The sequence below is a fragment of the Nanorana parkeri genome, unplaced genomic scaffold (assembly GCF_000935625.1).
Source record: "Nanorana parkeri isolate BGI_ZX_2015 unplaced genomic scaffold, ASM93562v1 scaffold703, whole genome shotgun sequence".
NCBI lineage: Eukaryota > Metazoa > Chordata > Amphibia > Anura > Dicroglossidae > Nanorana > Nanorana parkeri.
The window spans coordinates 475,679-491,791 of NW_017306971.1; the positions used below are offsets into that span (position 1 = coordinate 475,679).

Genomic DNA, 16,113 nt, shown 5'->3' on the forward strand with positions numbered 1-16,113 from the left:
GTCTTCTGCAGAGTATGTGAAAGCCGCACTGCCCCATCAAGGCCTCTCTGTGTAGTGCGGTCCTAACTCTAACCTATGAGAGTCTCCATCTTGGACCACATGTAGCAGAAGAAAAAATTGGGTGCAGGTTTGCCAGGAGGCAGCCCAACCTCCTTAAAGGCACAGGGACACACAAGGGACCCTACACATCACAACAGCAGCTGAGACACCCAGTGTGTCACTGCACCAAATCAGTCAAGCAAAACAAATGGCAAGCACACTCATCAACTCATAACCAGATTTCAAGCAAGGTGCACATGGAAGGGCGTTATACAGTACAACAGCAAAATGTTTCCCTGCATACTCACCAGCCAGCATGCAAACAAAAACCTATCTAACCACTTAGGTTAAAAACAGTGGTTTTAGATACACGTCTTCTGCAGAATATGTGAAAGCCGCACTGCCCCATCAAGGCCATTCTGTGTAGTGCGGTCCTAACTCTAACCTATGAGAGTCTCCATCTTGGAGCACATGTAGCAAAAGATAAAATTGGGTGCAGGTTTGCCAGGAGGCAGCCCAACCTCCTTAAAGGCACAGGGACACACAAGGGACCCCACACACCACAACAGCAGCTGAGACCCTTAACCTCCCTGGCGGTCTGATTATTTCCTTTTTTCCCCTTTTTTTGTTCTATTTTTTGTTCATTTTTTTCCGTTATTTTTTCTTTTTAATTCCCGCCGTTTCTGCCCCCCTGCAACGCGGATGCTCGCAAGGGATGGAACCCGGAAGACGGATGCCAGCCTCGGCCGGAGGACACGGCGCGGCTCAAAGGAAGGTTAATGTGTCACTGCAACAAATCAGTCAAGCAAAACAAATGGCAAATGCACTCATCAACTCATAACCAGCTTTCAAGCAAGGTTCAAGCAAGTTTTATACAGTACAACGGCAAAAAGTTTCCCAGCACATTCACCAGCCAGCATGCAAAAAAACTGTGTAACCGCTAAGATTAAAAACAGTTGATGAGTGCGTTTGCCATTTATATATATACTGTATATAATTTTAATTATACATTTTATATAATTATATATTTATAATGTCATATATGCTATATTGACAAAAGTATTGGGGCACCCCTCCAAATCATTGGATTCAGGTGTTACGTGAAATTTCCTTGCTACTTAATTTTCCATGGTCAACTGTTAGTGGTATTATAACAAAGTGAAAGCACTGGAACAGCAGCAACTCAACCACAAAGTAGTAAGCCACGTAAAATGACAGAGCAGGGCAAGCGCATGCTGAAGCGCATAGTACGCAGAAGTCGCCAACTGTCTGCAGAGTCAATAGCTACAGACCTCCAAACTTCAGATTGGCACAACAACAGTGCATAGAGTGCTTCATGGAATGGGTTTCCATGGCCGAGCAGCTGCATCCATGCCTTACATCACCAAGTGCAATGCAAAGCGTCATATGCACTGGTGTAAAGCACGCTGCCACTGAACTCTAGAGAAGTGGAGACGTGTTCTCTGGAGGGACAAATCACACTTCTCTGTCTCGCAATCTGATAGACATGTCTGGGTTTAGTGGTTCCCAGGAGAACAGTACTTGTCTGACTGTATTGTGCCAAGTGTAAAGTTTGGTGAAGGGAGGATTATGGTGTGGGGGTTTTTTCAGGGGTTGTGCTTGGCCCCTTAGTTCCAGTGAAGGGAACTCTTAAGGCAACAGCATTTCAAGCCATTTTGGACAATTTCATGCTCCCAGCTTTGTGGGAACAGTTTGGGGATGGCCACTTCCTGTTCCAACATGACTGTGCACCTGTGCACAAAGCAAGGTCCATAAAGACATGGATGAGCGAGTTTGGGGTGGAGGAACTTGACTGGCCTGCACAGAGTCCTGACCTCAAACTGATAGGATACCTTTGGGATGAATTAGAGCAAAGACTGCAAGCCAGGTCTTCTCGTCCAACATCAGTACATGATCTCACAAATGGTCAGACATTCCTATAGACACACTCCTAAACCTTGTGGACAGCCTTCCCAGAAGAGGTGAAGCTGTTATAGCGGCAAAGGGTGGGTCAACTCAATATTGAACCCTGCGGACTAAGACTGGGATGTCATTAAAGTTTATGTGTGTGTAAAAGCAGGCGTCCCTATACTTTTGGCAATACAGTGTATATACAAATATAAAATGTTTATTTTTTTTTATATTTTTTTATGTCTTTACTGCATATGTAGTATAGATTGGGCTATATAGACTTCTGTCACGGTCATTCTGTATTTTCCAGTCACTTTTCTGAATCTAAATGCATATTGGTTTTTATTTCCTCAGTATGGTAGACTTGAGCTGCAGTAAATTGTTTCAACATTCCACTCTCTAGAGAAATCATTGCAGAGTATTGCAGTTTTCATAACTTTTAGCATTAAGTCAAATCTGAAAAGCCTAAGAATAAAATAAACTTTCATGAGCCTTATCACAATGACAAATAAAATGGGTCATATTCTTTGTCATATATTTTTAATTATAACCTTCCTAATCAGCCCTGTGAACAATATGACAGTTTATCTATAGAGTGTGAAATGAAAATTCTTTGTTTTTCAAGTACAGGCTTTTAAGACAGGAGGTGTTCTAATATTGTATTAGTATAGTGCAAATGGAGTGTTTGATCCTCTGAATGTTAATGTCTTGGAAAGAATATAGTAAAGACAATTGAATTCTCTGAAGTGACAGAAACCCTATTCAAATAGTTTTGATTAAATGAAAGATATTCACACAATTGAGGCGAATGAATAGCATTTCAGTTCCGAAGTGGCTTTTAAAATTGAAGAAGTTGGGGAGAAAACACTGTGTCATTAGCAAAGTAATTAGACTTTCAAAGATCTTTAATTAGTCACTGTCTTTTACTCTGTTGTCCTAAATTGTTTTATTGCACGCATACAGTAAGGCTTATCTTTTATGTTTGAAGTGGGGATAAGTATTAATTTCCAATTTGCTCATATTTACAACTATGAGAGACACCAGTGGTAAACTATTTGAAAATACAATACACAGAAAAAAAGAACAGTAGTCTGACTTTACTCATAAATGTATATGTTTAAGTGTTACATTACTAATAAAAGGTGAAGAAAAAGCATGTTGTCAGTCTACAGTCTATGTGATATTGCATCAATTGGAAATGCATACATCTGCAGAGTTTAAAGCAGTCTCCAGATAAAGTTTAATTGAAGTTTCGATTTTTTTATTGTTATGCAGTCAAATATGCCCCCCCTCCCGGCCTCTGCCACTAAAATCAACAATGATCATACTCCATGAGCAGTGAGGTTGATTGTTGTACTATTCAGGAGGTGTGTTGAACAGCTGGAGCCCTGGACATCTGTGTAAGAGCATTAGTCGAGCTCTCCAGTGTGATCCCAACACAGGGCAGCTTAGTGCACTGTTTAGTAGAGAACATGAACATAGTTTTTTTTAAATAATGTATTATTCTTTACCTTGGTCTCAAGTAAAGTAAATAAAGTAGCACTTCAGTTGGGCTTTTTACATATTTTCGAATTGATGGTAAGGGACAACATTTTTTGGTCAATTTTATTGGTTCATACCTAGTGACCATATTGGTTTACATCCTGGTAATAAATGGGATTACTATTTGACCCATTGGAACATTTCCCATTGTTCCCTAATGTCCAAGATCATCATTATTTCTTGTCTCCAACTAAATGATGGGTAGAAGGCACAATATTAAGCTCATATTTTGCTATTTCATAGAGAAATACATAGAGTTTACATTTCAGTAAGGCAGTCTTTTACATGGGTCAGTCTCTTGAAAGATCATTAGGATGGTCATAAGCCAACAGCGATAGTAAAAAAAAAACCTTTGCAATAACTTATGCTTACAAGGTGAATGGCTATTTGTATCATTTGTGCTTTGAATGCTGCTAAATATCATTTGAACTGAAATTCTCTGTTTTTCTAAAGATCTCTCTGTTTTTCTAAAGATAACATTTCTCAAACATGACAACAACTCGCAAACTTATTTTGATTTCTGCCGTTGTCATAAATTGCTAGCAATCCAATAGAGTAGTCTTTCTCAACCACGGTTCCAAGGAAACATGTGTTTTCTCCAGTTGTTGACAGGGGTTTCCTGAGGTGAGAAAAGTGCTGATCTCCTGAATACAGTTATGTACTCCAAGGCCACAATGTAAAAGGTCACTTAACAAACTATTATTATTATTGCAAAAACGGGGGAAAAAGGAGTAACGCTAAGAAAAGAAACCAAACGGGGCTTCCTCAGAAACATTTAAGCGATCAGCTTAAATGGAAACATTTAAGCGATCAGCAGGATTACAAATGTTTTTTGAATAAAAAACCTTTACTAAGAATACCACTGCAATATCTATAATAGAAGTACGGACTCTTTCCCTTGTGGCCACAAGTGAGGATCAAGTGAGTAATCCTATCATCATATGCTGATACATTAGTATCCACCACCTTATAACGGTGTATCCGTTCATATCAATGACTGCTGCTCTGCCCTGCGGGTATTTCAACCCTGTTTATTTCTGTCCCACATTGAGTCACTTCAGGGAAGCTATGCGATTTTTAAATAAGTTTTAAATGTAATGAGGTGATTTATCTTTATGTGTTGCAATGTTTAAATAAATATGTTTGGATGCACTTTATATTATACTTGAATATCTAATTATTGGAGGGCTCCTACTATGGGATTTCTATGCTAGGGGGTTTGCGCTGTTTGAATATTATTATTATTGTCAGTTAATGATCATTACTAAAAACTATTTTTAGAGTGAAGGGGGAAAGTGAATTAAACCCCTTTGTTTATTCTAAAACATCTACAGCCTACTGTTTATGCTGTCCTGTAAGCTGGCAGATATTGTAGTTTTTAATATAGGTTCCCCCAAGATCTACAAATTAATTCAAGGATTCCTCCATGGTAAAAATGTTGAGAAAGGCTACTACAGAGGATAAGTCATCATATCTTTATTGAGCACATGAAAAGTTATTCAATCTATGACCAATCTCAGTGTGATACTCATGTCATTTTAGCAGGTAGGGATGTTGAGCAGAAATGTGTGATTGTTATCCACCCTTACCTTTATGATCAAATTTTGGATCAATTACGAGCAATATTGAACCAAATGTAAATTATTTAAGACTTCTATAGTTGTGTTGATTTTTTCCAATAAACATCAACCCAATGTTGTCTTTATCAGGCCAGCTGACCAAGTGTGATCCAAATTTCTACATAAGTTGAGAGAAAGAAAAAAAAAACCAGCTTGGTGTTTGGTTGTTTGGAGTCAAACACAGAAATTAGGCTGCATAAGTAAATCATCTTGTTAATATTTAACAAGTCTACAGCATTTATTAGCATATTTATTAAATCCTTGGATGTGACTTTCCCCAAACATTTAATGGTGGTTAATTATTATTATTATTATTCCCTGTAATAAAACCCACTGGATGATTTACCTGTAAGTGTTTGTCACATAAACTGATTTATACATATGCACTTTAATTGAGTCCATATAGTATGTGTTTATTTTATTAAAATGTGGACAAATGGAATGATTACATCATACCTTTTACATCTTAGACCATATCATCTGTTACATGTTCTATTATATTTGTTTATCCGTATAACTAAAGCATATAATTCATATTTGGTGAGTCATTTTTTAAGATTTCTTATGACTTCTCTTTACAGTAAACATATGCAAATATATCATAGTTTCTAGTTTTTAATTGTAATCAACCCACATGTAAGCATAAAATCATATACAAATCTAAAAAAAATACCAAATTCACATACGTCTTTACAAAATGAATGCTTTCATTGTGTATACTTACTACTAACTATCTTTAGAATACTGTTTAAATTGTGATATAACTCCTTGTTTTCTGTTCTTTTTCAGTGAATGTTGGTGGATATCTATTCTTCCTGCTGCTTTAAAGTATTCTTTTCTCCTTCACTTGCCACAGGTTTAGCCCATATGAATGGTATAACCCACACCCTTGCAATCCTGACTCAGATGTTGTGGAAAACAATTTCACCTTGCTAAATAGTTTCTGGTTTGGCGTTGGAGCTCTCATGCAGCAAGGTATACGATTCAGCCTATTTTATCACATGGGCACCATGTCCCACTATTTGCTGGGGTAGATCTAACACTGGTACAAGATGCTTGCATGGGTGCCTCTGTGCATGTAGCAATATTCAGCTTGACATTCATATTGGTGCATCAAATTGTGGGCATCATCTAATCCCACTCAGTAAATTATTTTAAGAACCTGATCTTACAAACATTACCATGACATTTGATTCTAATCGAATGTAGGAACAATTCATTACTAAAAAATCCATTAACAAATGCAGAGTATGGCTTGTAACATCCTCACAATCTAACATCATTTAATATTTCTAACCTGTTTTTTTATGTTGAATTCATAAACAACATAATTTGCTATACTAATGGCAAAGTTAAATTATTTGAAATAGAAGAAATTAATAAATAAGCACTAACACATTTTTAAAAATAAAATTAGAGGAAATTGTTTCCTGCAAAAATACTTCAAACCTAAAAATAGAGAACACAATGTTGTAATGAAAATGTAGTACCATTAAAGTTGTTACTATATATAATGTACCCTGCCATATCTTATCCAAGGGTGGACAATTAATGTAATCAAAACACAAATATTTTGCACACTGTAATATACTAGGGCTATTATGCTGGTCTATAAATAAATCATGTTATAACTATACATGTTATAAAATGTTTATATTTAATGTATATAAAGTTTAGTGACACACACACACACACACACACACACAAAAACTTAAGTTAGGTAATGTGCTTATTTATATTTTTTCTTCTTTTCTTTTATTCTAATTATTTCTAAAATGAATAAATGGAAGAAAAAATATTCAGTAGATGATACATATGTCATAAAGATGTATACGTATACCAACAATAGGGGTCAGCACTAACATTTGTTATTCCCTAAGTACAATTCATTATGCATTGTGCTTGCATTGCTGTAGCAAAAATGTAAAGGTGGTTTGTAGGATTGTATGTCAGACAGTTATGAAATAGTAAAATTAAATTACTAATATGATGTACTGTTTCTTTGAAAGCAATTTAATACATGTCTTTGAGATATAATTTCAGCAAAAAAAAAAAAAAATATTGTAAAAAATGCAGGTGCACATCTTAAAGTATTGGAGGACAATGGACCATCTAAATTTAATTTTACTTAGCATATATGCCTAACAAAATAATTTTTGGGTCTAATAAATATTGATTTTAAAAAATAATGATGGTAAGCTAAGCAGACATTTCAGACTGCATATTTACAAACATAAATTTAGGATGCGTAAGGTTTATTAGCACTTTTCAGATGATTATCATTGTTTTTATTTAGTTGGTGCTTTTTTTTATCTGGTGCAGCACCAAAGTATTTTGCAAGATAAAAACATATTGCCGCTTTTTTGACAAAGAAGAAAAGAATATATGACTTTTAAAGTTTATCCAACATTTTGATCCTCTAAAAATCCTTTCACGCATCTCATTTCATTGTCTTGCCTTCAATAATAACCATTTTGTAAATGGTTATTATTAATTTTGTATACTTAGTATTGCATATTTTATATTTAATACGGCTAATTAAATTTACTTGCATGGTTAATATTCTTTTAAAGTCGAACTACATGACAGTTTTCTTACCATTGTTTTCATGCCTGCTATGCCGTCAAAAGAATCTTTTCACAAATTATACTTCATATGTGACACTGTCAGAGCACTGACTGCCACACTGAGATGACACAGAGATTATCATGTTGGATGCATTATTTCTTGGTATCAACAGTAGTTTTAAACTTCAAACTTTCAATTCTGTGTATGATGTTAAACTCTTTGGTGGCAAACTGTCCCTAACAGCAATCCATTCTTTTGACTGAACACGTAAGCTAGCCTTAAAAAATGACTCCTTAAAATGAACCTATACTTAAAATATAAAGTCTAACAGTCATTAATAATTACAATATAATGTGTACTGTATGTAAAGCCCAAACTGTTTTTCGTTTTGGATAAAGCGGGCAAAGGTTTAAACCCTTGCGCTATTGGGGATATCTCCTTTTACTTCATGTCCTGAAGGCACAAAAGGAAATGAGAGGGGATCTTCCAAAAAGGAAGGGAATTTCCACCATAGACAGCTGTCAATGGAACATTTGTCCCCTTGGAATGATTTATTCTCACCTCTTGCACATTTTGGATTTCCCCACCACTTTCTATCTAAGTGATAATGATAAGCAGAATAAACAAATGGAGTAAATGCCCACACCGGAACTACAAACAGGAAAACAATTAACAAAGGTTCTAACCCTTATCCAATGTATCCAAAACTAAGGAAAAGTGTTACAGTTATAAACACTTTAATATGGTAATACCATTAGTTAAAAAAAATACCTCTGGCATGTCTATATTACTGATTGAATGAGGCAGGGCACTTCTATGTATGTAACAGTGACTAGGTACTATTATTTTCTGCTACCCTCCAAGGAGCCGTAACAGAAATTTTACATAATCAAAGGCATATCTCACCAACGCCAGTTTTAGATCCCTGGATTACACCAATGGCATTATCAGGGGACCCGGTCAAAGGTTTTAGTGACAATTCAGTCATCTTTTGATTCCCCTAATATAGTGGTCTTATTGCCTTGGAAGCAAAATTGCAGTTGCAAAATGCTTACTATAAGAGCCATAGCTATTCCAACCTCAAACATTGAACTGTGTCTGCATTAAGTCACTAAACTTACATTATTCCCTGATGTCAGCAATCACAAAGCTTTTATTTAAAATAACTAGCACTTATTAAAGTAATCAATCTTAAGCTCCAGTAACATCAACAATAAGAAAAAATATTGAAATAGTAAGGTGGGTCTGGTATGAAAGGATGCTACATATACATGCTATGTATGCTAAAATGGGGATTGTTAAAGCTGAGCATCAGGTATAACTTTTTATGTATACTTACATTACTCCAGCTTGTAAATATGCATATGTCATACCTGAGCAGTCCATGAGGATTCTATAAATCACTGTAGTTGCATGAGCTACTACAGTGTTTTACAGCAATCTTCTGGGTCCTGAAATGGCACTGAGCTGAAAGACTTCCCTGCTCTGTTCGGAAAATACAGGAGGTCACTCGCTTGGTACAGCAGCCATTCAGAGAAGGCCTAGTATTTTTATCAATGAAGACATTCTCTGATTGGACAAGGGGCTGTGATGTCGCAGTCCATTCCTCATCTAATCAGGCAACCCCTTGTATTCATTGATACACATACAAGAGGAATCACAGCATGCGGTGGGCCATACAGGTTTTAACCTGTCTGACTGGTCAAATACCCGAAACAGCTGGTGAACAGTGAAGAGGTGGCATGTTAACAAATGGATTACTGGAAAGGTAAGTATAGTGCCTCTTCTTTTAGGAGGTACTGTATGTAATTCTATACAAGTGACCCTGTGCTGACAGGGTCACTTTATGCAACCAACACAATGACACAAATAATACTAGACAGAATAAACTACAACAATATATTTAGCATACAATGTAAAACACAGTCAAGCTGTATGATAAGTCACAAATATTGATGAGCCAATGCACCTGGCTTTGGTTCATGTGACATTGGCTGAACTGGACTGAATTTTGAATGTTAATCAGAACCATATTGCAGTCAACATAGTCATAAAATAATTTGATTGATAAGAATTGTCAAGCAAAGGGCATGGAGAGCTGGGCATTTCCCTGGGGGACAATGCAAAATATTGTCTAAAAAAAATACTGTTCAGCTTGGAGCAGCTCTTTAAAAAAAATACATTAAAAAGGCAAAATTCCTTTAAATAAATTGTTTAGGGATGTCCTAAAGCTGTGAATTGGTGTACCCATAGGATGTACTAAAGCAAAAATTGACATTTACAAAATACATTTTTACCCCGGTAAATTACATTTCTCTGCTAAATTTGTTTTGTAAAAAATGGCATAGAGACCCCCCAAAATCCAACAAAGTGCATGGGTAGCTGGGCACTGCTATGGGGGACATGAATGAATGCAAAATATGTTTTCAAAAATTTTCATTTAGCAGGGATCAGCTCTTTTAATATTACCTAAAAGACAACATTAAAAATGCTAAACTCTTTTAACCACTTAAGGACTGCAATACATATATACACAGCATAATCCTGAAGTGGTTATACCAAGACCACAGCTGCTGCAGGCCCTCTTGGTATAACTCTTGGTACCTCCGGCAATGGCTGTCACATACAAGGGTTTGGGCAGCTATAAAGCAGCCCCCAATTGCTTTTATGTAGCTGGGGAGTGTGTACCCCCTCTACCCTGATAGAATAGCTCTGATGTCCCCTGTGCAGGCACAGAAACAGGTGTCAGGTGTGTGTGCCTCAATCAAAGGGAGATCAGCACAATTCCAGCAGCTGATATCCCCTCCAATCACTGAAACCGGAAATGACATGTATTTCTTCACTTCTGGTTTCAACCTGTATTTCTCCCACTTCAGTGACCAGATAGGAAGCTGATGAAGCATGATCTGTGTTTCATCAGCTTCTTTGGGGTCTAAAGGTGACATTAGATGTCTAACAGACCCCTGATGCCTCCATAAAGTGGACCTGCCACTATATCTTTGCTTTCACATTGTTAGCCCCCTATGTGATAGCAATAAAGTTAAGTGTTAATTTTTTTTAAAAATAGTCACTTATAAAAACAATTAAGAAAAAATATTTTTTTTAATCCAACCCACATACATGCACATAAAAATGCATTGGGTGCACCTAGGTGCAAAAATGACAATTGCGCCACTCACGTTACTTATCAATTTGAATGTCGAAGTGAGAGCAATTATTCTAGGGCCATTGACTTAATGTTACACTAAACTGATGGCTAATGGCCAATTTTAGATACTGCAGTTTTTTTTTATAAAAATGGGTATTATATTCTGTTTGTGTACACTAAATTTCATTTTAGCGTATTTTATCCTAAAAATATTGGGTGACAAAAAATTGCAGCTAAAGTTTTTTTTTATTCTACAGGGCCTCTGCTTTCAGAAAATATATAATTGTTTGCGGGGATTTAAGCTGTTTTTTATTTTATGTGTGTGTAAAAATTAAGAAATTACTCCATAAAGCAAGTGGCTAAATAACATTCTTGGGGGGTGCCCTAACCTGCCTGCAAAGTGGATCTGCCATACGATGCATAGAATGTACAACAACAAAAAAGAGATAAAGAGATATTTACAAAGGAGAAGAAAACATTCCCAACGAGTGACATTTCCCTGCCTGCTATTTTTTACAAAAAATAAAAGTAAAGGGATGCTGCTAATACAATTGGCATAGTCAAGCAAGCTTTTTGGTTGGCCACTTTTAGCTACTGCACTTTGCACAATGCTCTTAGCTTAAAAGAATAAATATGTTCATTTCTGAATGCTAAAGTGCTAAATGAAAATGGCACAAGCTTGCAGATTATACATTTTTTATGACTGTCCATATTTAACCAAATAACAATTGCTACTTCACTCAAGACATTAACATTACTTAACAAAATTCACACTGAGTTCTGATAATGCCTACACTAAGCTAATTACAGATAGAAATGAAGACTGTAATACAAAGTGATGCATTTTCCCTGAATAATAAGCGTCCTTGGCAAAAAGATTACATTTTAAATCAGTGAAAAAGTGGATTGTATTATAATGCTAAAATGAAGGTGATTTCTTTACCAAATTATTCCTTTTTTATTAAATCAAGGAAGTATTTGTGAGCCATCTTAACTTTTTTCAAATGCATCAAAAATCTTTTTCTCTATTTTATAAAACTAAAAAATGGCCAACAATGGAATATGCCTGATATGTTATTCCTCCTGCTTTTCTAGCACAGAATGTGCCAGCAGCCACTATTGCCACCTCATGTTCTCCAAATTAATTTATAGAAGCCCGAATATAGTTTTTGTATATTCGTGCATATAAAACATTAATTATTTCAGATTCGGACAAACCACTGAAGCAACTTAATTTTATTGATTTGCAGGTTTGTCTGAATCTGAATGCACATGCCTCCAAATTACCAACTCCATGTGCAGAAGCGTTTTACCAAACTGAAAGGAAAATTCACCATGCTTCACTACAGGCCTTCTGGGAACAGCCAAATATTTCACGTTTGGACTCATCAGTCCAGTCACTGCCATTTTTCTGCAGACCAGTTCTTGTGTGCATGGCAAGTCACTTGACCTTGTTTCCATGTCAGAGGTATAGATTTGTACAGGGGGCACAGAAGGGAGGGAAATATCACAAGCTCAGTTTTTGAAACATTGGGGGTGATTTACTAACCTAAACACACGCACGCACCAGGTGCGTGTGATTTTTACACAGCAAAGCGTATTTATCAACCAAAAAGTCTCTATAAGCATGTTTCCACTAATGCCATATATGGAAAAATCATGCACATGATGCATATATAATGCTGCTTCACAGTTTAGACAAAAATGGTTAGCTCATGCATTTACATTCCTGCATTCATCAACGCAAGCAACACAATGTAGAGCTAATTTACACAACATCACCTTGCAATTCAGGGCAGGGCTTTGCACAACACACCTGCTGGGTGTGTACACACTACAAAGGTGTTTAGATTCCACCCATAGATCATGCTGGGAGGGAACACACTACAGAGGTGTATACATGTTCGTGGTGTGTTTATAAGGTTAGTAAATCAACCCCATTGAGTCAATAGTATGATATCCATACTGATATATCACTAAATGAGTGCAAGGAGACTGAAGGGGCGAGCTGAGGAGTAGAGAGATAGATTTGTGTGTCATCAGTATGTAGATGATATTGGAAGCTATGTCAACTTGCCAAGGGAGGAGGTATGGATAGAGAATAGACGGGGTCTAAGGAAAAAAAAAGATAAAAGGACCGACAGAAAAGAGGGAGAGGTAGAGTTTTAGGTGAAAATGAAGAATCTCTTATAGGTAGGAGGAGAACCAGGAAAGATCAGAATCTTGGATGCCAAGGGGGTGGAGGTTTTCGAGGATGAGTGAGTGGTTAACTTTGTTGCAGGTAGCAGAAAGGTCTATAGTAAGAGTATTGAGTAGTAGCCATTGGTTTTAGCAGTTAGTAATAGAAATGTGCGATTTGTTTTGTTCCGAATTGAAATTCGGACAAATATTGGCAAATAAAGAGTTAAATGTGGAAAAGAGCTGATGAGGACTGGATGAGAGTGTGTCAATGAGAGTGATAAAATGGATCTTTTTGGCTAGCATGGGGCTAGTTTTATGCCCACTCACTCAAGAGCACCTTGTTTGCTAGGGTTGTAGCATTCAGGGTCTAATTCTGTGTGTTGTGAGGGGACAAGTATGTTCAGGGAGGATGACACTGTTGTAGACAGAAGTGTCAAGGTCAGTGCAGGATGAGGGTTGTAGTAGTCAGTAGCATAATAGAGAAAAGAAAGGTTGAAGTGGCAAAGATTTCTAGGTTTTTAACTATTTGCTAGTTGAAAGGATAGGAGGATGTAAGGATGTGGTCAGGGACAGGAAAAGGAGTGGAGAGGTTGGAAGGCTGCAAGGCCAACATCAGTTAATCAGAAAATGTGTTGGTGATACCCTACACAGCAAGCAATTAATCCTTGGTGATTTGTGTCATTTTTAGTCCATAATACTACCTAATATGTTTAGGTTCTGAAGAAGGGGGGGGGTTATTGAGCCCTTGAAATGCTTTGGCTGTTCTGTGTTTTCATCAATGAACCCATTCTATTATTAAAAATGTTTGGACTTGTATGCTATCTTGATTGTCACACTCATTGGACTGTAAGTATGCATATTTTTTGCAACCACATTGTGCTTTATCACATTCTGACCGATCTTCTGAATATTTGAATCAGACGCCTCACCTCGACTTGTTCCAGGATGTTAGCATTAACAGGGATGTTAAAGTCACCAAGAGTGATAGTAGGTATTTCAGAAGAAAAAGACAATTGGGTAGCTAGGTAAGTCATAGAAAAAAGCAATATACTGGTCCAGGATGCCAATAAATCACAGCTGGAAAAAAGAAAAGAGGGATAGAGGGGTAGGTACAGGAAGAACTTGAAAAGTACTTTGTTGGGGCTAACTGACTGTAGATTCTGACTCAACCATTTTTCATCCACTGGTCTGGGTAAGTCCAGTGAAGGTAACCATAGAAGAGGACAGCAGAAGGGGCAGAGTCATACTCTTGAGGTCATGCTTCAGCATTGACAAGTAGGTCAAAGAAGTTGACGTAAAAAGATCATGGACAAATGTGAGTTTGTTACAGACCAAGCCAGCATTCCAGAAGGCACATGGAAAAAGGTGGCTGATCCATGGAAGCAGGGTAAGAGAAATTAGAGTGTGTGGACTAAGTCTGCTGCCAGAGGAAGGAGGGTGCCCGGTGTGTACATGAAAGTTAGGTAGCAGAGGGCCAGGTGTAATATTCCCAGAAGTTAGGAGAAGCAGGAGGGTGAATGTTATAGGATGGGAGTGATATTTTTGAATGCACATGCCCCAGTATCCTGTCCAATTCAATACATTTCAATTTTTGTAATATTCAGTGAACCAAATGGGTCTATATTTTAAAAAATTACATAGCTATTCACCTATCAAAACTGCATGCACATTCATTCTATGTGAATGAGCCAACATCAAATGTTCTTAAAGTAATGTCTCTTCTGATTAAATGTGCTCGGGGAAGTTTATTTTCTGATCGGATGTTCTTAGGCTATTTTCTCTTATGATTAAATGTTCTCAGAGTATGTTGCATCCTGTACAGCTTATATTTAACAGAGAAATCCATATAACTCTTAATAATTAACCCATTCCAATTACATTCAATTTGATAGCATTGGAAAAAATAGGATTCACCAAATGAATGTTACATTCACCCTGCCAAAGACAACTTAGGTATCAGGATATATCATTTTCCACATATTAAAAACCTTCATGGATATAATGTGTGACTTTTTTTTACAAAAACTGATACATTCCTATTACATTTTCTTTTAAAATAGAACCCAATATTATCTCAACTACTGATACATAGGCAACTGATGTTCCTTTAATATGCCTTTCAGTCAGCTACTCAAAATTTAAATTGCAATTTTTTGTAAGTTATTTGGTAATTTCAGGAATGTATGTTATCACTCTTGTTTGATCCACTGAAAGTATTTGATAACAATTGGTCATATTGCTTTGTGCTGGTATTTATATCATTTTGATAATCTGGGTCCATGTACAATTGAGAAATTCTGGAGGTTGTATTGCTTTCACTGATTTCTATGATATTGCACTAAAAAGTCCACCTTCTTTATTATTCTGGAGTGTGGTTTAACATTTTTACACTTGCCTGTTAGTTTTTTTAACATTATTACTAATAGCACATAATCTCTATGGGGCCCAATCTGCAACTGTAAAGGTAAAATAAAAAGATTGACAATTTTTAAATCAAACAATTTTTGATAATATAATATATTTACCTAGTTATAGTAAGTTCTCTGTGCCAGATAGAAAATTACTTAAAAACATGTAGGAGCACTGTTACTTAAAGACAGTAAACTTTTGAAATTGAATGAGAAACTTAATTACATAGATTAATGTAGGTCCCCAAATAGCAGGTCTAATTAGGAAGATAGATTGATGGGTACTTGTGCTTAGAAGAAGCATAGCTGGAATGTATGTAACTGCAATAGAAAATACTTATCTAAGTGCATCTGGATGTTAAGTATATGTGTATTGATTTGGCAAACAAGTATTTTTCAGAGACTAGGTAGGTGTACTTCATTTTGTTTTATTAACCACACTTACCATGCAAGCAGAACATTGAATTGTTTCCTACTGTGGGGTTGTCATTCAGTGTAGACAGCCTTTAAATCTTTAAGTTTCATATACATGGGTGTTTTAGCTTGTTTCTGCAAAGTAAACCTGTCAAAAGCCAGACAATTCCATCTGAAAATATGATGAAAGGCTTCATGTGGAAGACAAAAGTTGCCATCAATAAAAACAGTATGTCAAAATGATCCATAGATCCAGAAATATAGGAAAGTAAAGGTATATGCA

General features: G+C 36.4%; 1 protein-coding gene across 1 annotated transcript in view; it reads left to right on the forward strand.

The window, feature by feature from the left end:
- Positions 1-16,113, forward strand: part of LOC108792938 (glutamate receptor ionotropic, kainate 2) — a 542,451-nt gene that overhangs the window by 430,385 nt on the left and 95,953 nt on the right. Inside the window, exon 13 of the mRNA XM_018563830.1 lies at positions 5,968-6,086. Within this exon, the coding sequence (XP_018419332.1) occupies positions 5,968-6,086 (119 nt within the window). The remainder of the gene's footprint in view (positions 1-5,967; positions 6,087-16,113) is intronic.